At 43.5% G+C, this 27861-nt stretch overlaps 1 protein-coding gene across 10 annotated transcripts in view; it reads right to left on the bottom strand.

The window, feature by feature from the left end:
- Positions 1 to 142: 142 nt before the first annotated feature.
- The window catches only part of SHPK (sedoheptulokinase), a 45690-nt gene continuing 17971 nt past the window's right edge, over positions 143 to 27861 (bottom strand). For all 10 annotated transcript variants that reach the window (XM_077851670.1, XM_077851667.1, XM_077851669.1 and 7 more), the window contains 6 exons: positions 24285 to 24426; positions 16032 to 16215; positions 15325 to 15477; positions 14155 to 14330; positions 9328 to 9528; positions 143 to 4584 (listed from right to left, as the gene is read on the bottom strand). In XM_077851670.1, the coding sequence (XP_077707796.1) occupies positions 4172 to 4584; positions 9328 to 9528; positions 14155 to 14330; positions 15325 to 15477; positions 16032 to 16215; positions 24285 to 24318 (1161 nt within the window). In that variant the 5' untranslated portion in view covers positions 24319 to 24426 and the 3' untranslated portion in view covers positions 143 to 4171. The remainder of the gene's footprint in view (positions 4585 to 9327; positions 9529 to 14154; positions 14331 to 15324; positions 15478 to 16031; positions 16216 to 24284; positions 24427 to 27861) is intronic.

Here is a 27861-nt window from a genome sequence, read left to right as displayed (position 1 = left end):
ACACCCAGGTCCTAGGGGGTGCCAATAAATGTCTGGATCTGTGCTGGGTGCAGCTGAGGCTTCTCAGGTAGTCTGTGCTGTGGTGGTAGTAGTCAGGATACACTACATTATGCTATGGTAACAAACAATCCCCAAATCTCAGTGGTTTCAAACATCAAAGGTTTATTTGTCAGTCACACTGCATGTTGCTCATCTGTTGGTGAGGGTTCTACACTATACTACCCTAACATGGAACCCAAGCTGACAGAGCTTCCATTCTCTGGGACACTACCATAATTTATGATATTCCCAAAGCTGACAAGTGTCTTATGAAAGGAACAAGGCTCTGGAAGAATGAGCTTTAGTTTCTGAAATCTAACAAGCATGGCCAAGTGGATTAATCTAAGAGCTTTGGACAATCACGTGATTCATAAAGTGACATTTACAAAGAGACATGACTACTTCCCAAACTCATAGTTGCCCAGGTGCCTCAGAGTCAGGCCTGCCAGAGCCTTGGGAATCACTCTTAGGAATCTGAACTAGACACAGCAACAATGGCTTTCTCCTGGAAGCCATGCCATTGTCATTCCTACCAACTACAGGAAGGTATAAGATGTTCTAGATCGGTTTTCTGGAGAGCTCCTCGGCAAGATGGCAGAAGATTAGGGGTCCTCAACTCACCTGGTCCCACAAACTAACCTAGAAAACTTTCTAAACATCCTGAACACCTACGAATTTGACCTGAGATTTAAAGAGAGAACAGCTGGAATGCTACAGAAAGAAAAGTTTTCGCTTCTAACAAAGTAAGAAGGTGAAAAAAATAAAAAAAGAACTGAAGTGGGGGAGGGGCCCCACGAGTAGCCGGGCCAGCTCAGAGTGGCGAGAGCCTCCGGGACAGGAAAGCCCAGCCCTGAAGAAGTGGGAACTTTAAAAATCCACGCTGGAGTTTTCCTGGACAGAAAAGTGCTCAGTGGGGAAATCGGGCAGAATCTCAGGAGGTGCAGTGAAGCCTGCAGATTCCCAGAGTCACTAATAAAGGAAGCGCACCCGGAGGGAAAGCTCACTGCAAACTGTGGACTGATTTCCCTAAAGGGCTGGAGCACACAGCAGAAGGGCATTTGGGAGAAGCCGGTCGGTTAGGCGGGGGTTCCCAACGGAGGTGTCTGTGCCCTGTTGCCTTCGGGAGCCGCCCACCTCAGGAGCGTGTTTCCAGAGCACAGGGCCCAGATCCCAGGGTGCTGAGCGGACACGGCCTGCAATCCTGTGCTCCCCCTGGCACAGGCGGAAGCGAGGAGGACACAAGACAGCGAGGACTCTCCTGCCGCTGGGCGCCTCCAAGCTGTGCAGATCAGCGCCCCCGCACTGCCCCGGGAATATCTAAGCCAGTGTGGACTGGGAGACTGCGTTAGTTACTAGTGGGGTGCTGACTCCAGGGCTGGAATTCTGGCTGCTGCTGCCATTGTTGTTGTTCCTCCTTGTTTCACCTTATGCCTGGGAGGCAGGGCTGCTGGGAACAAAGGGCCTCTCACCGAGGTAAACAGCTCCCACTGAGCCCTGCACCGGCAGGGGGGCGGAGGACAGGGCATCTCTGCCCTGGCGCACACACCTGAGAATCAGCACAGCAGGCCCCTGCCCCAGAAGACTACCTGGAAGTAAAAGGGAAGAGCAAGTTCTTTACTAAGCAGCACTGGAAAGCTCCAGGACCAGGGGAAAATCAAGGGAAAATAGTATATAGAACTAGAGGGTCCCTTTTTTTCCCTTCCTTTTTCCCTTTTTCCATTATGACTCATTTTTATACCAGACTAAAAATTTCCAATACTTTTTCTCTTTTTCCACCTTATTGGAACTTTATCAGGATAAAAAGCTTTTGCACAGCAAAAGAAACAGTCAACAAAACTAAAAGACAACCTACAGAATGGGAGAAGATATTTGCAAATGACATATCAGATAAAGGGCTAGTGCCCAAGATCTATAAAGAACTTATTAAACTCAACAGCCAAGAAACAAAAAAATCCAATCCTGAAGTGGGCAAAAGACATGAACAGAAATCTCACAAAGGAAGACCTACACATGGCCAATAAACACATGATAAAATGCTCCATATCATGTACCATTAAGGAAATCCAAATCAAAACCATAATGAGATGCCACCTCACACCAGTAAGAATAAGAAAAATTAACAAGACAGGAAACAACAAATGTTGGAGAGGATGTGGAGAAGGGGGAACCCTCTAGCACTGTTGGAGGGAATGTGAACTAGTACAGCCACTCTGGAAAACTGTGTGGAGGTTCCTCAAATTGTTAAAAATAGAGCTACCATACGACCCAGTAATTGCACTACTGAATATTTACCTCAAAGATACAGATGTAGTCAAATGCCAGGACACCTGCACCCCAATGTTCATAGCAGTAATGTCCACAATAGCCAAACTGTGGAAGGAGGCATGATGTCCTTCAATAGATGAATAAAGAAGATGTGGTCTATATATACAATGGAATATTACTGAGCCATTAGAGAGGATGAATACCCACCATTTGCTTCAACATGGATGGAACTGGAGGGTATGATTCTTAGTGAAGTAAGTCAATTGGAGAAGGACAATCATCACATGGTCTCACACATACAAGGAATATAAGAAATAGTGAAAGGGATTATAAGGGAAAGGAGGGAAAATGAGTGGGAAAAATTAGAGAGGGAGACAAACCATGGGACTCCTAACTCTGGGAAATGAACAAAGGGTTGTGGAAGGGGAGTTATGCAGGGGGATGGGGTAACTGTTGAACTTGAGTGATGGGCAATGAGGAGGACACTTGATGGGATGAGCACTGGGTGTTATACTACATGTTGGGAAATCGAATGTCAATTTAAAAAAGAAAAAAGAAAAAAGATGCTCTGGGATCCCTGCAGGGATGCTGACTCCCATGGGATGTTTCTGCAAGCCAGGAATACGTAGTGGGCCAGCAAGGCCTTCACTAAGAGAAAGAAAAGCTAGTGCCTGCAAGATGAGGGGTTCTTTTTCATTAAATTGGCCACCCTCTCTGACAGGAACATGCCCAGCCACATCCCTTCCCTTGGAAGACTTCCCAAGAATGTACAGGGGCAAAAACACACTGCTGCCCAGACATATGCCTAAAAAAGTATCCTGCTAATTAATGCCTAATCAGACCCTTCGGAAAAATGTATCTGAATGGCAGAGCTATGTGGCATCTATCCCCATTGCTGATCACGCTACCCACCTTTCCTGCCCTGTTCTGTGCCTTCAAGCCAGTTGTGTTAAGGATCTGGAGCAGCTCCAGGGATATCTGGGTGGCTCAGTTAAATGTCTGCCTTCAACTCAGGTCATGATCCCAGGGTCCTGGGATGGAGTCCCACATCAGGCTCCTTGCTCAGCGAGGAGTCTGCTTCTCCCTGTCCCTCACCCCTATCTCCCACTTGTATTCTATCTCTCATTCTGTCTCAAAAAAATGAATACAATATTTTTTGAAATAATATAAAAGAAGGATCTGGAGCAGCTCCACTGCAGCAGGCTCTCCTTGGAAGGGGAAGCGTGTGGTGAGGTCAGCACAGACCCTTGCCTCTTCATCTCAGCCACTCTGCTTTACTATCTTGGGCCACTCCTGGCGTCAGCTAACCAGCCATAGCTAAGGGAAAACAAGAATGGGAGAGGGGCCTCAGGGACACACAATCCAGTAGGCAAAGACTTTTCCAACAGTGCCTGTGATGCAAGTCTGGGCTTCATGTCCCAAAGACAATCATTCCAAAAGCCAGAAGGGGGGTGGGTGTCTTCTTTTCTTGTTTGGAGCCCAGAGCCACCAGACTTTTTGGGTGTCTAAGGTCCACATTTACTTTCCCTTTGTTTACAGGTGAATCACAGAGGAGCCTACTGACCAGGATGCTGGGCTACTGTTCCTTTTCTTTTTTTTTCCCTCTGTCTTTTTTCCACATTTACATTTGTGAGTGGTTCCCTAGCAAGTCTCTTGGAAAGCACGGATTTGGGATCCAGTTGATGACTCTTGGCTGAATTATTAGAGTATGCCCTGAAGGTAGGTTCTTGGTCAAGACAGTGCCTTGGTCAAACAAGCTTTGCTTAAAAGCTGCCCACAAAACTGTCCAGGAAGAGGATGAGCCAAACGTCATGTCAGGAATGTGAATTAGATAAAATTTCCAACAGTCCTTTGGCCAAAGAATGCACTAAGACTCCCTCTGGTTAAGATTTTTCTGGAGCATGACCAGTGCTGCCCCCACAGCTGCATCCACATCCTGCCCAAAGGACACTGGGAAGGGAAAAGCCCTCTGCACCTCCTGCTTCAGCACCTCATTCCTGGACAGCGCACTCCCACTGCCAATCACCCGCTCCACACCCCATTCCTTGAGCTGTTGAAATGGAAGCATGGAGTGCAGGTTTTGGACAATGCCTCGGCACAGGGCTCTGGTCACATGCCCCAGGGTGAGATCAGAGGAAGAGATTCTGGTCACTGAGGCTAGCTGGTCCGGTAAGTGCCTCTCCCCCAACACCGTTGGAGTGATAGTTAGGCAGGTGTCTCTCTGCTGTGCAGCTGCCTGGATCATGCGTGAATACACAGTGGATTCTTCAACTTCTAGACCTTCCAAAAACAGAAAAGACCTGTGTGAGTTCATGCACCCTTTGGGATAGTCTGAGACAATACAGAACTCTTAGAGGGCAGGGGTAGATCTACTTGCTGCTCCTCCTCACCATGGCTAGCTGTTTCCTGGCTCAGGGACTCACATAGTCTAGTTAGCTATGCTCTGCTCCAGACATCAGCCAGCTCTCTCACTGCAAACCCCAGCCTAGACTTCAGGGAGAGATCTTGTAAGTGTTGCTGTGAGCCCTAACTATCCCACAACTAAGCATCCCACATCTATGCTCCCAAGGGAGGCAAATGCACACACTGATCAAAAAGCATCATCACAACTACTAGTAGACTTATTAGCAGTGTCAGAAACCCCAGGACCACAGCGCTGATGGCAATCTAGCCCAGCCCTCATCGGAGGTTGAGAACCACCAGTCTAGACCAATGCTTTTCACATTTAAATATGTATATGAATCACTTAGGGATCTTATTAAAAAGCAGTTTCTGACTCAGTGTGCCTGGAGTGGGCCCTAAGATTCTGTAGTTGTTATACACTCCAAGAGGAAGCCAGTGCTGCTGGCCCAAAAACCACATTTTTGAAGTAGAAGGTTCTAGACCAGTGCTTACCAACACTTAAAGGCATAACAATCACCTGAGGAGCTTTTATAAAATGCCTACCCCACCCTACCCCATGGCCAAATCATCAGCATTCTGCAGGCAGGACTAGGACATCAACATTGTTTTTAAAACTTCACAAGTGTTTCCGGTGTGCAGCCAGTGCTGAGAGCTGCCACCCCAGAGTTACCATGAAGTTTCATCAGCAGCACATTTAACTTATACAAACTCAACTATACATACTTGAGGATGTGAGAGAGAGAGAGAGAGAGAGAGAGATAATTTAAATTTCATAGTCAAAATGTGATCAGAAAAACTCTAGTTAAATATGCCAGAATCAGGGCACCTGGCTGACTTGGTCAGTAGAGTATGTAACTCTTGATTTCAGGGTGGTGAGTTCAAGCCCCCTATTGAGCATAGGGCCTACTTAAAAAAAAAAAAAATGCCAGAATGAATATTAGTGTCTTCCCCCACCTTCTAGAAATTCTACTAAAATCTCAGAAAAATCACATGCTTGGTGAATAACCTAGCACATGCATACACATATATAAATCTGTAGGACTAAAGCCTTGGAAAACTGCTGGTTCAAAAGATATGCACATCATATTCCCCTCCTTAGAAGCTGGACCAATACACACTATTACTGCAATGTTTAAGAGGGATTATATCTCCATATCCTAGGATCCCTCATGCATTGAAAACTTCTAAAAAATAGATAAATAATATAAAACCATGAAACTAATGGGGAAAAAGAGAAAGGAAATGAAAAAGAAAAAAATGGATCAAACAGAAAGCTTTCAAATAGAAAAGCTCCATCTGGCTGGCTCAATTGGTAGAGCATGTGATTCTTGAACTCAGAGTCATGAGCTTAAGCCCCACATTGGAAGTAGAGATTACTTAATAAAAAAAACTAAAAAAAAAAAAAAAAAATAGAAAGCAGAGAGACTAGGAGATACAATGATTAAATGCAATGTGGTATCCTGAATTGATTCCTGGAACAGAAAAACGACATTAGTGGAAAACTGTCAAAACCCAAAGAAAGTCTATAGTTAAAAAGAAGAAAACAATGAACAATGTGTTTACATATCCTTGATAAACATTGCCAAAAGAATGTTAAGGAAATGTTAAAATAAAGTGTTCTTCCTCACTGGGAAATATCTGGACCATGAACCCAGCTTCGGGGGGCACCTGAGGGAAGGTGTATACCAGCTGGAGGCCTGAGAGATCTGGTTCTAGACCTGACTCTGCATCTCTTGACTTACCACCTCATCCAAATCTATTGGTGGCGATTAAATGCTATGAGTTGCCAAATATTCACATCATAGGCCTAGAACCACAGACCATCAGAGCTGAAAAAACAGAAAAGGGAAGGGACTTGCCAAGTCCCTTAATGACTTAGGACAGAGCTGAGAACTGAGGCCACTAATTGGGTATACCACTACACTATGCTTATTTAACAAGCAGTTATATCACACTTATTATGGGCCAGACATCATTCTAACTGCTTTGCAATATAACTTATTTGATCCTCGAAGTCCTTTGAGGTAGGTCTAGGATAATCCCTTTTTCAGATGAGGAAAGTGAAGAATAGAGAGGATAAGTAACCTGCCGAAAAGCACAAGGAAGTAGCAGAGCTGGGATTCAAATTCAGGTCACCTGGCTCCAGAGTCCCTGATCTAAACTACATGGGAATCGAACTCCCTGTTTTCTAACTTCTGGAAAATAATGCAAACCTTGGGTACTCTGAATAGAGAGAGAGTTTTATTTTTTTATTTATTTTTTAAAGATTTATTTATTTATTTATGATAGAGAGAGAGAGAGAGAGAGAGAGAGAGAGAGGCAGAGACACAGGAGGAGGGAAAAGCAGGCTCCATGCCGGGAGCCCAACGTGGGACTTGATCCCGGGACTCCAGGATCGCGTCCTGGGCCAAAGGCAGGCGCTAAACCGCTGAGCCACCCAGGGATCCCTGAGAGTTTTATTTCTATATGTTATGCTTTAATATTTCTATTTCTGGTTAATAAATATAATACCTTTTATCTCACTAAACCTTACTGTATTTGCATCTATATATTTTTTAAGACTTTATTTGTTTATTTATTTATTTATTTATTTATGAAAGAGAGAACACAAGACGGAAGGAGGGGCAGAGGGAGAGAGAGAAGCAGACTCCCCGCTGAGCAGGGAGCTCAATGCAGGGCTCCATCCCAGGAACCTGGGATCGTGACCTGAGCCAAAGGTAGATAGATGGTTGAATGACTGAGCCACCCATGTGCCCCACATCTGTCTATCTACCTATTTATTTATTTTAGAGAGAGAGGGGATGAGCAAAAGGAGAGAGAGAAAGAATCTTGAGCAGACTCCCTGCTAAGCATGGAGCCCGCTGCAGGGCTTGATTCCAAAACCCTTAGATCATGACCTGAGCCCAAATCCAGAGATGGATGCTTAAGCAAGTGAGCCACCTGGTGGCCCTATTTATTTATTTTAGAGAGAGAAAGAGTGCACATGAACAGGAGGAGGGGCAGAGGGAGAGAAAGAGAAAGAATCCTCAAGCCAACTCCATGTCAAGTGTGGAGCCCTAGAGGGGACTCGATTCCAGGGCACCAAGATCATGACCTGAGCTGAAATCAAGAGTGAGATGTTTAACTGAGCCACCTAGGTGCCCTTGCATCTATATATATTTTTTTAATCAAATTATATAATTGTAGAAATTTCACAAAAGTTTAAGTTACATATAATATTAACCTTCAAAGTCCTCAGATACATCTTCAAAATATGTCTTCATATGTCAAATATGTCAAAATATGTCTTCAAAACAAGAACCATGAAAATGAAAAAGACTTCTTTTTGAAAGGATCTTACAAAGAAATCCATCTCTTTCAGGTGTAAAACTAACAGTCACTTTGGTGTAAAGATAAATACTGGTCAACTCTGCTAACAATTGATAGAGCCACCCAGTTAAACCAGTATCTAAACACAGGGCTTGCCTGAAGATTCGTTTTTTTTTTTTTTAAGATTTTATTTTTTTATTCATGAGAGACACAGAGAAAGAGAGAGAGAGAGAGAGAGAGAGAGAGAGGCAGAGACATAGGCAGAGGGAGAAGCAGGCTCCATGCAGGGAGCCCGATGTGGAACCGGATCCCCGGTCTCTAGGATCAGGCCCTGGGCTGAAGGCGGCACTAAACCGCTGAGCCACCCAGGCTGCCCTTGCCTGAAGATTCTGATGACTGGTTCTGCATCTTGAAAACCTTCTCTGGCTCAAGGCTAAACAAAATCAGAGTTCTCTTCTTTTAATGAAGCATTCCTGAGGGGATCTCAGCAAAAGGGGCAGAATTCCCTGAAATCCTGACACCCCTGGCCAGCCTGAAAGGACTGATAGGAGTCAGGAACACTTGTGTGCACAACTAGCTCACAACATGAGCTTCCCATGTGTTCTCTCTTGCCTGTGCCTCACCTTGTCACTATGCTCAAAGTTTCCTGGAGTGACCCTATTCAGAGCTCCTACAGGTAGGCCAGTGCATCTAATGAACACAATTTCCCTAGGCCTGCATGGCTGATCAGAAATTTCATTTCTACCTTAAGTGCTTGGAAATGGAACCTCTCCTAGAAGGAGGTTATATATTTCTCTGTAAATGAAGAGCAGAGAAAGGCCCAATCTATTCTATCCTGAAGAAAGCAGGAGGACATCAGATTCCCAGGGATCCTTTCCAAGAAAGGGAGTCAGGAACTACTTGTCAGGAATAAGTGCTATGAGGATCTTATAATACTATAAAATACCAGGAGTCTTTTCATTCATCCATGTTTGATCATTTTATTTTCAGATGTCTGTAGTCATCAGAAGGAAAACCTTGAATGCAAGGGACAGTGACCTACTAACAGAGAAAGTAACCAGTGGGCAGGGGAGAGCCAGGAGACTACTATGACATTCCAAAGTCAAAGGGGGAAGGTGCCCCCTCAGAAAATAATAAGTGACAGCAGCTCAGAAGATGAGAGGAAAGAAGGCTCCAAACCCAGATCCTTAAAGAAGGAAGGAATGTGCTGGAGCCTGAATGGGTCTGACATCATGAATAACACAGGCAGCACAGACACTGCCAATAGGAAGGACAAGCAGAGAATACATCACGGTGTGGGCAACGTCTTACCTAGATCCATCATCCACTGTACCAGCATGTGGACAAACGTGGCCAGCACGTTGCCCCCATTGAGTGATGCTGCCACTGCCAGGTAGGTCCTGTCAAAGTATGGGAAGTAGGTAACAGGAGCTGCAGGGTCTGGAGTCTGTGCCGGCTGGAATCCAGAAGGCATGGAGGTTGCCAACTGAACTGAGGTGCTGATGTTGAGAACTGTGGTCCAAGGAAAGCAGAAGTTAGGCCTGGCTGCCTGGCTCAGGCATCATAGGTCACAAAGGGCAAGGGAGAGTATGCTGATTTAAAAAATACATCTTCCACTTGATGGGCTGAGCACTGGGTGTTATACTATATGTTGGCAAATTGAACTTCAATAAAAAAAAATAATTTAAGAAATTTTTAAAATTTTTAAAAATTAAAAACAAAATAAAATTTTAAAATATGTCTTCAAAGGGATCCCTGGGTGGCGCAGTGGTTTAGCGCCTGCCTTTGGCCCAGGGCGCAATCCTGGAGACCTGGGATCGAATCCCACGTCGGGCTCCCGGTGCATGGAGCCTGCTTCTCCCTCTGCCTTTGTCTCTGCCTCTCTCTGTGTGTGTCTCTTATGAATAAATAAATAAAATCTTAAAAAAATAAAAAAATAAAAATAAATACGTCTTCAAATTCTTTAAGACTCCTTTCAGGAGGTAGAGCCTTATTCCCCCCACTGCCTGAGTTTGGGCTGGCCTGGGGGACTTGCCTCTGATGAGGAAAATAAAGCAGAAGTGACCCTGTGTGATTCTGGGGCCCAAGTCATAAAAGGCACTGAAGCTTCTGTCTCAGATCACTTGCTCTGGGGAAAGGCAGGCACCAGGTCATGAGCAGCCCTGCAGGGAGGGCCATGTGGCAAAAAAAAACTGAGGCCTCCTGACAAAAGCCCCAGGAATGAGCTGAGAAGCTGATCCACAGGCCTGGTCAAGCCTTTGGATGACTGCAGTCCCAGCAGAGCAACAGTGTGATTGTAATTTCATGAGAGACCTTGAACCAGACCATCCAGCCACACCCAGATTCCCAATTCTCAGAAACTATGAGAGATAATAAATGTTTGCTGTTTTAGGCTACTAAGTATGGGAGTGATTTGTTACACAGTAATTTACAAGGATTTGCAGCCCAAGTATTTGACTTTCTGGGGAGGTCTCATTCATTTTCAGCAAGTGCCACCTCCTTCTCACAACCATGGTGTTTTTCTTAACCTCCCTCTATCAGCAGGAAAAAAGCTCCCAGACTCAGTACAGAGGGGATGATTTTCTCCTCTATTTGAGGCCAGGGCCTGTGGACTGACTATTCCAGAAGTCTCTTCTCTTCCGTTTCTCACAAGACCAGGCCAAAAAGCCTGTTCTTCTCAGTCTGTTGGGGTCTAAAATAACTGAGGTCAGCATGTAACTTTCCTATCTATAGAAGGTTAGAGGCAAGGAGGCTGAAAACAAGTCTCAGAAAGCCAATAATCTCTACTGTCTGCCACATCAAGCCTTTCACCATGACTTTTTTTTTTTAAGATTTTATTTATTTATTCATGAGAGACAGAGGGAGAGAGAGAGAGAAAGAAAGAGAGAGAGAGAGAGAGAGAGGCAGGCTCCATGCAGGGAGCCTGACATGGGACTCGATCCCAGGTCTCCAGGATCATGCCCTGAGCTGAAGGCGGCGCTAAACCGCTGAGCCACTGGGGCTGCCCCTTTCACCATGACTCTTTACCAGAAACAATATGCACTCATTTCAAGGATGGAGAGGCCAACCAACTTTGCCCATGGACACAACAAAAGAGCACAGCCAGCAGCCCCAATCTGGAACCAGAGACTACAACCAGCTCAGTGAAGAGGGAACCTAATTCTTACTTTTTCCCATTTGAATAGCCCTCACTTACTGTACGGAAAGCACATTTACATCCAGGTACAGGACAGTCCTCTGTCAAGGAACAGCCTACAATTTGAAAACCACCAGGATAGAAAAAAAAAGAGCCAGGTTCTTTACAGGCACCATCCCAGTATGTCACCAAAACTGTCCACGAGAAACATTTCATTGCCCTCATTTTGGATGATAACAAGGGCTCAGGAAGAAAAGCAACCTATCCAAGGTCATACCAGAAGAAGAAGAGGGCTAAATGCTAACCCAGGCCAGTAGGCTGGACTCCAAAGCCCACATGAGTTCCCTGACATTCACACTTTGAGATGAAAGGCTATAAGGCAAGAAATGGTATATTGGGAAAATTAAAAGTCACAGAATAAATTTAGCGTATTTTCCTGGAGCATTGATTTTAGTTGAAAATTTGGGAGAAAAGGTTTTGAACAATTTTTGGCCTTAAAAGATTTTAACACATGTATGTGCAAACAAAATTGGCAGAATTTCACTTTTCCCTTACAGCTAATTTTGAATTAGGAGGAATTACTACCCAAAATAAGACAAAAACAGTCCTTGAAATGTTATTTCCTAAGGACATCATAAAATAGGAATAAACTGCATAGAGAAGGCTGGTCAGAATTTTTTTTAACTCAGGGTTGAATTGTTGTAGTTCTAACTGATGGAAGAAAAAAGATCTGGTAACAAAGAACTCAGGTAAGGGGATCCCTGGGTGGCTCAGCGGTTTCGCACCTGCCTTTGGCCCAGGGCGCGATCCTGGAGTCCTGGGATCAAGTCCCACGTTGGGCTCCCGGCATGGAGCCTGCTTCTCCCTCTGCCTGTGTCTCTGCCTCTCTCTCTCTCTCTCTCTCTCTCTCTCTATGTCTATCATAAATAAATAAAAATAAATCTTTAAAAAAAAAAAAAGAACTCAGGTAAGATGAATGCATTCCCCATTCCCCTTGATAACGAGGAGGGGCTCTCCAGAGTGGACCTACTCAGCCAGGCTTCCATGAGGATAAAATGAAACCCCCATTCTGCAACTACCCTGCTTGGGCAGGCAGGCCCCACTTCTCCCCTAGCCCAGGGAGGGGCAAATGTGCTCCATGAGCTAAGAACGGCTTTTACATTTTGTTTATATAATACTTATTGAGATATAATTCACCATAAAAAGCAAACTTTTAAAGGGTATAATTCAGTTGTTTTTACATTTTGTTTACATAATACCTATTGGGATATAATTCACCATAAAAAGCAAACTTTTAAAGTGGTTTTCAGTGGTTTTTAGTATGTTCATGATTGTACAACCATCACCACTATCTAATTTTAAAATGTTTTCATTACCCCAAAAAGAAAGCTTGTATCAAAAAAAAAAAGAAAAGAAAAAAGAAAGAAAGCTTGTATCCATTAGTACTCACTGCTCCCGTGGCCCCCAGCTTTCCATCTCTATGGATTTGCCTGTTCTGAACCTTTCTTAGGAATGGAACTGTACAGCACGTGGCCTTCTGGAACTGGCTTCTTTCATTCCTCTCTTTTACTCCCAAGTGTGGCATTTTAGCTATGTGGATAGATCACATTTTAAAAATCTATTTATCAGTTGGTGTGTATTTGGACTGTTTCTACTTTTTGAATTATGAATTATTATACATAATGCTGCTAAGAACATCTGTTTGAAGTGTTTCTGTGGACATGTGTTTCCAGTTCTCTTGGGTGTGCACCTGGGAGCGGAACTGCTGGGTCACATGGTAAGTCCGTGTTTAACTTCTGAGGAACTGTTGAGTTTTCCGAAAGGGCTGCAGCATTTTCAAATCCAAGTGGCATGTTCTTACATTTTTATTTTTTTTATTTTTTTTTAAAACAACTTTTTTAAATTTTTATTTATTTATGATAGTCACACAGAGAGAGAGAGAGAGAGAGAGGCAGAGACACAGGCAGAGGGAGAAGCAGGCTCCATGCACCGGGAGCCCGACGTGGGATTCGATCCTAGGTCTCCAGGATCGCGCCCTGGGCCAAAGGCAGGCGCTAAACCGCTGCGCCACCCAGGGATCCCATGTTCTTACATTTTTAAATGGTTGAGAAGAAATCAAAAGGAGAAGAAAATTTCATGACACATGAAAATTCTATGAAATTCACATTTTAGCATCTATAAATGAAGTTTTATTGAAACACAGCTATAGGGGCAGCCCCAGGTGGCCCAGCGGTTTAGCGCCGCCTTCAGCCTGGAGTGTGATCCTGGAGACCCGGGATCAAGTCCCACATCAGACTCCCTGCATGGAGCCTGCTTCTCCCTCTGCCTGTGTCTCTTCCTCTCTCTCTCTGTGTCTGTCATGAATAAATAAATAAAATCTAAGAAAGGAAAGAAAAGAAAGAAAAGAAAGAAAGAAAGCTATAACCCTATTCATTCATTTATGTATTGGCTATGGCTGCTTCCATACCCCAACAGAGTTGAGTTGTTATGACAGAAACTATATGTCTTACAAAACCTAAAATATTTACTATCTGGCCCTTTACCGAAAAGTTTACCAAGCCCTTCCCTAGCCTGCGGCCTCCACCTCACTGTGACTCTCTTACACCAAATACAGAAAGACTCTACACTTCTAATCAGATCGGATGGAACTTTCATTGACGAACACACAATAACAAACACCCTAATCTACTCATCTATTTTTTTGGTCATGGAGTTATACAGAAATCAGCCAACTAGAGAGAATCATTTCCTTTACCTGGCCCTAAAGAGGAAAAGCACAGACTGTGGTCAAGGACCAAACTTCCCCTGTTGGGTTGTAAATCCCTAGAGGAGGGGCTTCACCTGGAGGAATGAGGTGGGAAACATGTTTTTCCATGTTTACAGAATAACAATCAACAGAGTGCTGAGGCTGCTGGTTACATATGCCCCTTGGGCTCTCACACAGAGCTGGAGCTTAGGAGGCACCAGCAGAAGTCTGAGGGGCAAACAAAAGAAAGACTTACCTGCATCTGTCCTTTTGGCCATACAGGAATACACGGAGGCCTGTAAATCACCCAAGGCCACGCCCACCGGTGTCCCCTTTGGGATTTCAAACCAGGCACGGGAAGTTCTGCCTGCCACACTGCCGGCCTCAGCGATGTCTGGGAGCAGGTGGACAGGAAAGCCTGAGGCCCTCAATCTGCAATCCAGAAATGGGCAGTGCACTTACTCAGAGCTGGATTTTTTTTTGGTCTTTGTTGTTTCCAGGAAACTCAATGAAGGAAAGCACTATAGGGTACACATACGAGAAGGGAGGTTAGAATCCAGTGTTTTCACAGAGGGCCTCTTTGGCTTTTTTAAACCATAAGAAACAGACTTGCATTTTTTAAAAAGTAAACACTGGCTTTCAAAAGCATGGCATTGGCCTTCCCAGAAGAAGACAATCAATTCAAGCCGGGGTGATCAGGAGAATTAGATAGGAACCAGATATCATTTCCACCCAGCCTCCTATGTTTGAAAGACACACAAATACTCTACAAAGCAGGCGGGGTGGGGGTGGGGGGTCAGAGTTTCAGCACAAAGTCACAGTTGGTTATAGCACAGGCCAAACCAAAGTCAAACCCCTCAGTTTCCTGAATACCAACTGCATTCATCACTCAGGGTTAGTAAACATGGGGCTGTTTTTATAAAACATGCTTAGAAAGTCCTTTACCTGAACTACCACATGCATTTTGGTTTTTTTACAGAGCTCAGAATTTGGACCCTGAAGGAAGTGAACTTAGAGGGCACTGGATTTCTGGATCTGAAAAGGCAAATGAATCCTTAAAAAGAACTTTTAAAAGACATCCCTCAAAACTACTACTTTCATTTCTTAAGCTTATTTTAAATTTTCTTACACTGAAAGCTGTTCTTTGAAATCTTCAGGCTAGGTCCAAGTCACAGAGTACTGGGGAGGCCAACCTAGGTCTGGGCCAATGTGGAGGAGCAGGACAGCATGGTGTAAGGGGTACCCCCTCCAAGGGTTCACTCACAGCCAGGCCCACCCATGCCTGGTGACTGGAATAGGCTGATAAGACAATTCCTGGCCTCTTGGAATCCTCCACTATTATTCCCAAATTGGAAAGCACCACTATATCTCTCACATTAGAGCTTCTGGCCTTTAGCCTAGAGTCAGCCTGCAAGGATATACTCACATCTCTAAGTTCCAGCTTTGGCTCTGAGTGTTGAAATATCCCCAGCTAGCAGCATTCTGGTCGCACATCAGGGATCTTGGCAAGCCACACAGCATGGCAACCACATAGTCATGGATGGTGCCAGCAGCATCGTAGGACTTCAGCAACTCTGGGCTAGTTTTCATATCAAAAACAATTCACAGTAGTCTAATAATAACTTGAAAGCATATACTATACCCAGCTGCAGGCAGTGGACTAGATGTGGCATAAGCTGGGTGGGAGCAAGCACCCCACGTCGTGGCTCCACAACAGCTGAATCTCCCAGGGTGAGGGCCTCCCAGCCACTCAAAGCAAAGCTGGCTGGAGTCCGCCTTAGGGGAGTGGTCTCAGGGAAGGCAGCACCATGCTTGAGAAAGCAGGATATTGGCCATTCTTAGCAGCTCTGACCCCACCATGAACTTACACACAACCCCTTTGCAAGTACCTTGCTCTCTCAGCCTCTTTCTTTCCCCCTCTGATTTAGAATCAGATAACCAACAAAGAGCCTTCTGAGAAGTTAAGCAGTTCTAGACCAAGTCTAGGTCTTGCGACCACATCCTTTGCCAGGCCACCTCGCTGAGGGATATTCCAGCAGGTGGAGTGATGTGGACTGGCTGGAGATATAGCCCTCTGGCCACTCTCATTTCCCTGGAAATGCAGCACCCAATTCCAAAATCAGTTGTCCGTACCTATTCTTCAAAAGCCAGAAGATGGTTGCACAGCCAAATCCTGAGGCCACACTGAGATGGGACTCTGGCTGGGGCAAAGAAGCTAGGAACCCGCTGCTACACCGGCCATCCTGCCATGTGACCAGGTGGCTCACGGCTCCAGGCTCAAACACAGGAGAAACTCTTCCCTCTCTCCATTCACAACCTGGAACAAAGGCGATTATCAAAAACAGAGTAAAGAACAACTGACCAGCAGCAACATGTCCTTGAGACCACTCTGCTAGGGAGGTTACAGCATGACTTTATCACCTATGATAATGCTTCATTCACACACATGTGTTCTGATATCAGGGCACCTGGGATCTACCACCAATGGCTGTGTGACTCTGGCCAAGTCACCTACTCCCTCCATTCATTCCACTTCTATGTTCCCTTTAATTCCTGTTTTTTTTTTTTAAGATTTTATTTATTTATTCATGAGAGACATACAAGAGAGGTAGAGACACAGTAAGAGGGAGAAGCGGGCTCCCCATGGGGAGCCCGATGCATGACTCGATCCCAGGACCCCAGGATCAAGACCTGAGCTAAAGGCAGACGCTCAACCACTGAGCCACCCAAGTGCCCCCCCCCCACTTAATTCCTTTTTTTAAAGTTGATATTATATCCCCTCCCACCCTGTAAGAAAAGAAATTTGGTACGCCTTCAAGTCCCCTAGTCTCTGTCCTTCCAACCCTTATCACGATGATATTACCTATACTTGATTCCAGATGATGATGGATATATTTCCTCTTTTCCTTTGGTCCTAGGTAATTGATTTTTAGATATCGAACTTTACTCAGGAATCTGGCCATCTTTACTTATCTCACTTATCTCTGGAAATCTTCTGGATTTTTTTCTCTGCTCTTATTTAAATATTTTACCCAAAACTAGTTCCAGATAGTTTGTTCTATGACAAAATATCTAAAGGCCTATATGGCTCAAAATATTTTTTCATATCCTTGTATTTGAAGGACAGTTGTAATATTCTAGGTTCTAAGTTCTTTTTCTTCAATACTTAAAAACACTTTGTATATTTGTAATAGATTACCACAAATCCTTGCTACTCCTTCCATTAAGGGATAGAGTCTAAGTCCTCTTTCCTTATCTATGCTGGCTGTGATGATTTGCTTGACCAAGAGAATGTAGGTGGAGTGAAATCCTAGGACTCCTAAGGTTAGGTCAAAGAAGCCTTGCAGCTCTCACCAGAGCCTCCTAGAGTACTCACTCTGGAGGACGCCAGCCACTCTACTTTGTATCATCTACTTCTACAGGCAGATTGAGCTACTCTACATGGGGTTGACAGAGGTTGCTCTGGGGGAGCAAATCTGTCCCACTACCCTGAGGCTGCCATACATGGAGAACTCACATGCAGGAATCTAGGAGGCCATCCTCAGCTGAGTCTAGACTTCCAGGCTTCCCCATGAAGGCATCAGGCATTGAATAGAGCCACTCTTGAATCCTTCAGACCAGTCTGTCTACTAGATGAATACCACTAAGCAACCTCTGTCAACCCCATGTAGAGTAGCTCAGTCAGATTGTAGAAGTAGATCATACAAGATATGATAAAATCCAGAAAGGGAGACAGAACATAAAGACTCCTCAGAAAGGGAGACAGAACATAAAGACTCCTAACTCTGGGAAACGAACTAGGGGTGGTGGAAGGGGAGGAGGGCGGGGGTTGGGGGTGAATGGGTGACGGGCACTGAGGGTGGCACTTGACGGGATGAGCACTGGGTGCTATTCTGTATGTTGGTAAATTGAACACCAATAAAAATAAATTTATTATAAAAAAAAGATATGATAAAATCGTTGCTGTTTTAAGTCACTGGGTTTTGGAGGTAGTTTGTTATGCAACAATAAAGTACCAATATACAGGACACCTGGGTGGCTCAGTGGTTGAGCAACTGCCTTTGGCTCAGGCTGTGATCTCGGAGGTTCCCAAGATCAAGTCCCATATCAGGCTCCCCGCAGGGAGTCTGCTTCTCCCTCTGCCTATGTCTCTGCCTCTCTCTGTGTGTCTTTCATGAGTATATAAATATAAAATCTTTAAAAAAAAAAAAAGAACCAAAATACTATTCCATTGCATTTTTACATAGAATGTTGCTGTTGAAAAATATCTAGTTAAATGCTTCTAATTCTTTCATATAGAATCTGGTCTTTCATTCTGTAAGCTTTTGGAATTTTGTCTGAAATCCTTAAAAGCTCACTACATCTAGCTGTGAGGTTTTCCTGCTCTCTCTTCTTTAACATTCCATGGGCCCCTTTGGTCTGGACAGTTAAATTTTGTTTTATCGATTATGATAAATTTTCTCCATTAATTCTCCAAATATTTCCTCCTCTACCACTTTTATTTTTCCTTTTCTGGATCTCCCATTATTCAGACACTAGTGCTTCGATTTGTATCTTCAATATGTCTTACTTTTTGTTTTATATTTTCTATTTCCTTTTCTTCTTTCTTCCTTCTGAGAGATTTCCTAAATTTGCCTCTTTCATTCTCTAACTTGTTCTGAAGTTCTATCCATTCTGCTATTAATCTCATCTATTACATTCTTTATTTCAACTATTATATTTTTATACCTAATATTTCTGCTTGGTTCTTTTTATGTTTTCTTCTTAATGTTTCTTGCTAATATTCTCCTTTCCTTTTTTTTAATATTTTATTTATTTATTCATGAGGGACACAGAGAGAAAGAGGCAGAGACACAGGCAGAGGGAGAACCAGGCTCCATGCAGGGACCCTGATGAGGAAATCGATCCTGGGGCTCCAGAATCATGCCCTGGGCCAAAGGCAGGTGCTAAACCACTGAGCCACCCAGGGATCCCCAATATTCTCCTTTCATATATATTTTAGTATGTATATCAGGCTAATTTTAAATTCTTAGACTATATATTCTAATAGTTCTGCTTCTGAAAGAATCTCCATCTGGGGTGCCTGGGTGGCTCCAAGAGCATCCAACTCTTGGTTTCACCTCAGGTCATGATCTCATAGGTCATGGGACCAAGCCCCACATTGGGCTCTGAGCTCAGCAGCGAATCTGCTTGAAGATTCTCTCCATCTGCCCCACTCATGCTTGTATGTGCTCTCTCTCTCTCACAAATAAATTTTAAAATATATCTTAAAAAAAAAATCTCCATCAAATCACTCAGCACAATGTCTTTCTTATGAAATAGCTGTGAACCTCAAATATCTTAATTGTCTTGGTCCATGAACTCATTTTGTCCTGGGAGTATTGGCTACTCTGTCAGGCAGTGTAAATGAGCTAGACCTCAGTCCCTGTCAGCCCCAAAGGGTCAGGGGAGGATGGATAAGACCTGGGGTGGATCCATAGCTAACCCATACCATCTTGCAAAACACCTCCTCAGGTCAGGGATTCCATTCTGCCCCCCAGGATGGAACAATGTTTTGAGAGTCCTTAGATTATAGGTCACCAGCCCTGTGATTTGGGGAGAGTGATTTGCTTTGATTTTATTCCTGAAGACACCTGAATTGCTTTGGGTATGGGGAAAGGTTCTGCTTGTCCCAAAGCCATGACAATCCAGGGGAACCAGCAGTTCCCCCCTGATTTATCCCCACAGGCAAGGCAGTTTGCTTCTTGCCTCAGATCCAAACCATCAATCCACATACACCAACTCAAAATAGCCTCATCACCCTCAGTTCTCTCACAGTGTTCTCCCCTTGCTTTGATGTTTTTCTCTTATGATTCTTTTGAAACCAGTCATGGGGGAGAGAGCCACCAGTCAAGCTCGCTCAGCATTTTGGTAGCAACTGTATCTGGAAGTCCAGAAGTAGAGGACACTTATAACTGTTTCCTGGGTCCTGGTATCTCGTTGTCATGTGCTAACTTTATTGTCAAACTAGTAGGAAGGGGAAGGGTTAGGGTGTGTTGTGTGTATTAAATGAGTTAACACATGTAAAGTATTTAGAACTGTATCTGACGCAGTACTCAATGTTAGTGATGATAATGATGAAATGAATCTTACCTTCTAAACTCTGTCCATGGTCTAACACGTCCAACAGCCTTTAAGAAAGAGAATACACCCTCCTACATATCTTTTGTTCTATCCTCTCCTCATATTAGGGAGATTTCTCACACTTCACAATGTAACTACAACCACAGAAGCAGAATGAGAAAAGAATGTTGACAATCAAATGCCAATTGAGAAAAGTTATCAGCAGCAAGAACACTCCAGATGCAATGGACAGAGATGAGAATCTGGCCTCCATGTGACATGAGAACATTGCCTGCCATAAAGCAAAGCAGGGCAAAGCCCCACATACAACTGTTTCGTGGCTATTTCTGATCTCAGGCCCCAGATTCAGAAGCCAAAACCATTACATTTTCTTATAAATTTGTTCGTTCAGAACCAAAGAAAACACTTAACTGCCCCTCCCTCCTTAGTTTCAGGCCACGAACATCCATTCATTCATTCATATGTGCATGACTGAATGATATGTGTATTAAGTATCTAATATTTATTAGGCACTGGTTCCGGTCCCTGAGAATACAGCAATGAACAAGGAAAAGTCACTACTTTCATGAAGCTTATACACTAGGGATATAGAATATAAACAAGCAAATGTATAATACCAGATATTTTTAATTGTTGTGAAGAAACATATAGCAGCAATAGATATTTGGAGGGTGAACAGGGAAGTCCTCTCTAAGGTGACATGTGAGGAGGGACCTGAATGGAGTAAGGAAGTGAGCCATTAAGCATGTCTGGGGACACATACTACAGGTGGATGGGTCCAGGCAAAGGCTCTGAGGGATCTTGTCAGTCTCTGCTTGGTATCCCTGGCCAGTAACCAGAGGAGCAGGGAAGCAAGTTACAAATCTTGTACCTGAAGCATATTTAGTTTCACCTGGGGTGTGGGGATGGGGGGGCTCCTCAAAGCAATGCATCTTCACAACCATATACTACCTTTGTACTTAAACTTCAAGCTGGATTCTTATTCCAGACCTAAAGCTGGATCTCTACAGCTTTTTTCCAATCCCTTTTTCCTCCTCCAAAACCCTTTAAAAATTTTTTTTGAACTATCATTTTTATTTTGTTTGCCTTATAAAACAAATATGGAGTTCTTACCATGTAGCGGGTATTATTCAAAGCACTTCAAAAATATCAATTCATTGAATCTATATAATAGCCTTATCACAGATATGATAATTATCCCCTTTGTATAAGAAAAATGAAGCACAGAAAAGTTAAAAAAAATTTGCTAAAGGTCACATAGCTACTAAAGTGATAGAACCAAGATTCGAATTAAATCTGTTCCAGAATTCAGCTTGATATTTGCTTACCTCTTTCTTTCTTTCTTTCTTTTCTTTTCTTTTCTTTTCTTTTCTTTTTTTCTTGGCAAAGAATTAACATATTTTTAATTTTATAATTACACAAGTGGTAAGTGAATGCATTCTCAGTATAAGATGTTCAGATATTACAGATAAAGCCAAAGGCCTGCTTATATCCCTACCTGGGTCCCAGCCCCCTTCCTGTCCCTGTTAGCCCTTGTGGATAACCACCTAAAGTTTTTACACTGACACCACATATTTGATTTGGTTTGGTTGACTTTATTTTATTTTCCGTTTTTTTTTTAAACAAATAGCACTAAACTATATTTCTTTTCCTAGGAGTTGTTTTTATCATCCAACAAATGTTCTGGAGTTCCTTCCATGTCAGTATACATGAATGTACCTTATTCTTTCTAACTACTGCATATCCTTCTACAACATGGGCACACTAACATTTATTCATACATTCTTCTGAGATTAAATGCCAGCTTTCACTACCATAACAAGGAGGCAACAAACAACCATGAGTAGGCGTCCTTATGCACACCCGTGTAAGACTAATTTTCCTGAGCAGATTCCAAGTAGCAGAGTTGCTGAGTCATAGTACTCTCTTATTTTTAACAGGCCCCACCAAACTGTCCTCTAAACCAATTTTCCACTCCATTTGCCAACTCTTGGCATTTTCAGACTTTGATGTATTATAATCCACTGGGTGGAAAATGATTTCTCGCTGTTGTTTTCTTCTACACTGCCCTAATTACTAATGATATTGAGCATCTCTTCATATGCTTATTAGCCACTTGTTTTTCCTCTTCTAGGAACTGCCCATTGGTATCTTTTGCCCATTTTCCACAGGGCCATTTGTCATTTCTTTGTTATTAGTTTTTTATATGTACCCATATTCAGACTAGCAAACGTTTTTGCCCAGTCGGCTGCTTGCCTTTAGTTTGGTTTTATGATCCCCACTCCTCTCCTGCTATTACTGAGCCTAGAAATGGAGTCTACAGGCATAACCACAGGCCTCTCAGAAGACACTCTCACCGCCTTTCCTCTCTGCCCGCTGGCTGGCCTATGCCCTCGTGGAAGCAATTAGCTCTCTGCTCGGCTCACTGGTGCCTGTCTATGTTGACTGCCTTGAGTGTGCCTTGGAAGGTGAGGGCTTCATCTGCTCGTTTCTATGTCTCCCATGGGGTCTAGCATGGAGCCTTATATATTGTAGTTACTGAAGCCAAACTAATCTGTGGCCACCTTTAAAAACACACTGACTGGGTTCCCAAATATGATTTCACTCAACTCTGCTAAGAAAGTATTATCATCGTCAAACAGTGGGTTCCCTCCTTCCCAGAAGTAGAAAACAAAACAAGGAGGCATGTGGGCTGGCTCAATGAAATATTAAGCAGCTCTCTCCAACAATGTGGGCAACGGTTTGTGTGGTTGTTACAGAGTCCAGGAAACAGGCAGAAAGAGAAGTTGATGACCAGACCACAATCTTTGGACGTCTGTTGTCCTTTTTGGGAAGGGCTTTAGTATTAAAAGGACATTTATTCTCATTAATGCAAAATTAAGGAGTTTAAAAAGCTTTTACAACCTAGACTCCCTCTGAGAGGCCAGCTCTAACACCGTAATTAGCCTTCTCCCCCATTACTGATTGGAGCCAAGCAGCTCCTGTGGTCCCAACCAGCCTGACAACAGACAGATGAGAAAGAGGGAAGGAGTAAGAGGTCTTGCACTAGTTTCCGCAGTCACCCAGGCCCTCCTGGGGACTAATCAAAGGATGTACCCCTAGACATCTGTCATGCTGCTGAGAGGCAGATCACCACTCACGTGGCCCAGGGGAACTGGAATCACTGGCTCTCCAGGCAAAAAGGGGTGAATCCAAATTCCAAATCCCTTTAACTACAGCCCCCAAAGTAGCCATCTGTCCTCTACTTAAAATACCTGCGGTGAAATGTTGATAGCTTTGAAGCAGGTGAGGGATATGTGTCAGTTCATAATAGAATTCTCCCTACTTTTACATCTATATAGAATTTTTTATAGTTAAAAAGAGTCCTTTAACGCTTGCTTTAACAGGGACTCATAACATCCAAATCCTTCCTTGGATATCCTTTTGAGAAGTTCCTCCATTCATGGAGCTACTGCACCCTTCTGCAGCTCTGGCCCTCCAGGAAGCCCTTAAGAGCCCAGTGTCCAAAGTCAGACAAACCTAGGTTCAAATGCTGGAGTCACCATGCTGCCACGTGACCCTGAGCATATTAACCTTCTCTGAACCTCCACTTCTCATTGGCACAATAATGTAACCTATATCATAAAGATGTTGGGAAAGTTCAATGAGATCATACGGGTAACATCCTGAGCCCAGTACCAGGCATGTAAAGCACTCATTGCTATTTTGTGGCTTAATAAGTCTCCTCCCGGAGGTCAAACAGAACAGGTCACCTACCTCTGCACCGTGGCAGACCTTCTGATGTAAGACAACCAACAAAATAATATTTAGCACCTGAGCCCATAAAAATAATGTCCTAAAATTTAAAAAATCACAAGTATCTGTGATTATGGCAAACAACAAAAATCATGCCCAAATTCAAAAGTTTCCTCTGTGTTTCGGTATCTCCTACAACTACACTCATCTTCAGTTGTCTGCACTGAGGCTCTGAGACACAATAAAGAGAAAGCTGTGGAAAATCCACTCTCACCCTACTGAATCCTATGAGAATCAGAGAAAGTGCACTTGTCCCTCACCCTGTTTATGGACAGTGTGTGAGTGGAGAGTTTGCTTATTCATCGCACATTTGTATGAGAAAGGATATACACAAAATACAAGAGTCGGCATAGGCCATTTCATTCCCACTGCAGGTGACCTGATCCTTCAGAGGAGTGACCTCTGCAGCACTTTGCTATCACACAGTGATTGCTAGGAGCATATGATCATCCCCAGAGCCCAGAGTACCTTGGTCTGTTTTCCAAAACATGACTCCATGCATTTGTCCTGACACTCCAATGCCACAGACTTCCTGGAGCAGCTGCCGAGGAAGGGCAGCAAGGCATTCATTTAGGGCTTGGATGATTCTGCTCACATCCTGCTCTTGCCCCTGGAAACAAAACAGGACACGTTGGGCAGGGGCACACAGACAGGCAGGGGGAGGAGGGCAGAGGCCTCAAGCAATTTCCAGGGTAGTGGGTGCCAAGCTAATTCCCCTGGGGTTACTTCCAGGACCTGCTGGCTAGCCTCAGGGATGACATGTGGACTGAAGGTTCTCCACCACATACAGAAAGGCCTGCTGCAGGAATGTAGTGGGCAAGATTCCACTGCCTCCCACACAGGTGAGGCACTGCTGCGGACCAGGTTCAGAAATGGCCAAGGCTCTGCCTTCCACTGTGAGTGAGTCTAAGCTAAGGAAAGCACTGCCTCTGCCCTATAGGAATAGAAAGACTAGCAAGAAGGATAAGAAAACTCAAAAAAGACCGTAATATAAGAAGACGCTAAATGTCTATCACAAGGCACACACAGGGTTGGGATACAGGAAGGATGGAACACAGCAGGGAGGAACCTAGCAGGAAGGGTGTAGCCAAGAAAGGCCTCATGGACTAAAGTACTTTAAGACAAACCCTAGCATTTGCTTCTATTTGGACTTTAGCTCATGCATCTGGCAAACATTTCCTGAGTGCCTTTAGAGCCAGGCCTTAGACTTGGCAACAAACACCCCCTAGGCAAGGCAGGCAAGGAAGTAACCCAGAGAATACCTGGGCAGAACACCAGTGAGATGGTCCATGTCAGAGGCTGGTGGGAGATGAGGCTATAAAAGAGGAGAGACTGGACCCAATAGGGACTTCAAGCCCCAGGATGAGGGGCTCCTCCCAAATCCAAAGGGAAGCCCCTCGGGTTTTCTGAATGGGATAATACCACCATCAGAAGATTAATTAGGCAATGATATAAGCTACCCAGAGAGACACTGATAATAGAGATTTTTTGGGGGTGGAAATGAGATGTAAGGAAGTCAGGACAGGGCAGCCCGGGTGGCTCAGCAGTTTAGCGCCGCCTTCCGCCCAGGGCCTGATCCTGGAGACCCCAGAATTGAGTCCCACATCAGGCTCCTTGCATGGAGCCTGCTTCTCCCTCTGCCTGTGTCTCTGCCTCTCTCTCTGTCTGTCTCTCATGAATAAATAAAATCTTAAAAAAAAAAAAAAAAAAAAAGACAGGACAATCTTTTCCTGATTTGCCTTTTCTTCTGATTTGCTGCCTCCCTAGGAACTTCTCTAGGCAGAATAACTTTGAAAAACAAAGTCATGAGAGATAAGGAAAATGTAATCAAACAGCATACTAATATCCATGAGCCAGGGCAGCCCTGGTGGCTCAGAGGTTTAGCGCCGCCTACAGCCCAGGGTGTGATCCTGGAGACCCGGGATCGAGTCCCACGTCGGGCTCTCTGCATGGAGCCTGCTTCTCCCTCTGCTTCTCCCTCTGCCTGTGTCTCTGCCGCTCTCTCTCTCTCTCTCCTCTCTGTGTATTCTAATGAATAAATAAAATCTTTATTTAAAAAAATATCCATGAGCCAAATGGTCCTAAGAGACAAGAATATGAATAGAATATAAGATTTTAAAAAGGTTAAAGGTCTCTGGAGTCAAAAGCGAAAACACAATGAAATATCTTAGAGAACATGAAATGCCAAAACCAATCAAGCAGTATATATCCAAATGGGTGGGAGGTACAGTCTAATATAACTTCAAAAGTAGCTGACTCACACCAAAATATTTAGGTTCCATGACCATCTCTTCTTTTAAATTATGAATTTCCTGTTAAAGACTAGAAGTCAGACTCCAAGACCCATCCCATCCCAGGAGATGCCTCTAATCAGTAAGAAGTCTCAAACAGCTAAGGAGGCCACCACAAAATATATACTTGGAAAAGCAACCCAGATGACATGATTGTTTTCCTGATGGTTAAGTAGATCTCAGGTGGGTGCCAAAACTAGTGTGGAGCCCAATGTGGGGCTTGAACTCATGACCCTGAGATCAAGACCTGAGCTGAGATCAAGAGTTGAATGCTTAGCCAACTGAGCCACCCAGGCATCCCATGATTAAGTAGATTTCAAAGAACAAGAAAAGATCAAGAATTAAACAGGCATGTTTAAAAGAGTCATACCTATTTGATTAACATTTGAGCTTAAGGAATTTTTTGAGTATTTATTATTTTAGGTAAATATAAATATTTAAGAGAATTTGACCTAGGTCACCTTTGTAATGTATGTGTGTATGTGTGTATATATACATATTATATACGTGTGTGTGTGTGTATATATATATATATATATATATATACACATATATATGTATAACTAAGGTAGTTAACTGAAATGGCATTAAACATTATTCAAAGTCCTCAAAATGATAGCTACATGTTAGACATATAAATGGAAACAGCTTTATAAGCTAAATTTAAAAGCTTAAGTAAGAACTAGGGTTCTGAATTTAATAAATTGAATACTTAATTTTATTTCAACCAAAATAAAATGTTTCTGGCACACAAAAATCACCTCAAGGCACAAAATAAACTTATATTTAACAACTAGAAGGACCCATGGAAAACTCAGAAGAGAAATGTGGCTCAGCTCTTAATAAATGCCTGGTCTCTGGGGAACTGAAAAGTTTATGGTCTTGCAAAAGCATCAAGCCCCAGGCTCCCCTCCCTGGGCAGAGTGCAGCCCTCCCCTCCTGGGGACAAACCCCTCACATGCCCTGTCAGACTGCTGGCTTTGGGCAGGGGCACTTCCAAACTATCATGATCAAAGCAGCAGGAAAAAAGGATGGTGGGGATGGGTAGGATGAGGCAAGGAACACAGAGAGAGCGCAAATCATTTTCCTGATGAAGCCCACATTCTAACATGCAGAACTGACCAGACAGTGAGACACCAGCAGAGAGGAGGTACATGACTGGGCACTTGAATTGAGATGTATTTTAAGTATAAAATACATACCAGGCTTCAGATTTAATATGAAAAAACACAATGTCTTACTAATAATTTTTTTCTTATTAATAATTTTATATTAGTTATTATATATTGAAATGATAGTATATTGGATACACTGGAGTAAATAAAATATGCACTTAAAATTAATTACAGCTGTTACATTTTACTTTTAATACTAGAAAACTGAAAATTCAGGTGTGGGTCATATATGTGGCTAGAATTTCTTTTGGATAGTGCTAGTTAAGAGTTCCCACATGGCCTCAGATGGTGTATCTACCCAAGACAGAGGAGCCACTGTTTAAAATGGACCCAGGGTGGATTCGTTTCATAGGTGGGGATAGTGGAGGAGGGAAATGGACCAGGTGGGAGTGAAGACAAGGGGACAGTCAGTGTTCAGCAAGTAGTTTGAGTTTTAGTGGTGAGTGTGATCAGGGAGTAGCTCTCAGACAGTGGGCATACCTATAATGTAACAGGAAGAATGCTGTCTCCATTCCTTGGTTCAGAATATCCATCTCTCTATAACCAAATCAAATCTTAAAATTTTAAATTTGATAAAAG

Source organism: Canis aureus, chromosome 16 (genome assembly GCF_053574225.1).
Source record: "Canis aureus isolate CA01 chromosome 16, VMU_Caureus_v.1.0, whole genome shotgun sequence".
Classification (NCBI taxonomy): domain Eukaryota; kingdom Metazoa; phylum Chordata; class Mammalia; order Carnivora; family Canidae; genus Canis; species Canis aureus.
Note: the sequence above shows the minus strand (reverse complement) of the source record. Positions and strands in the feature narration are given on the sequence as shown.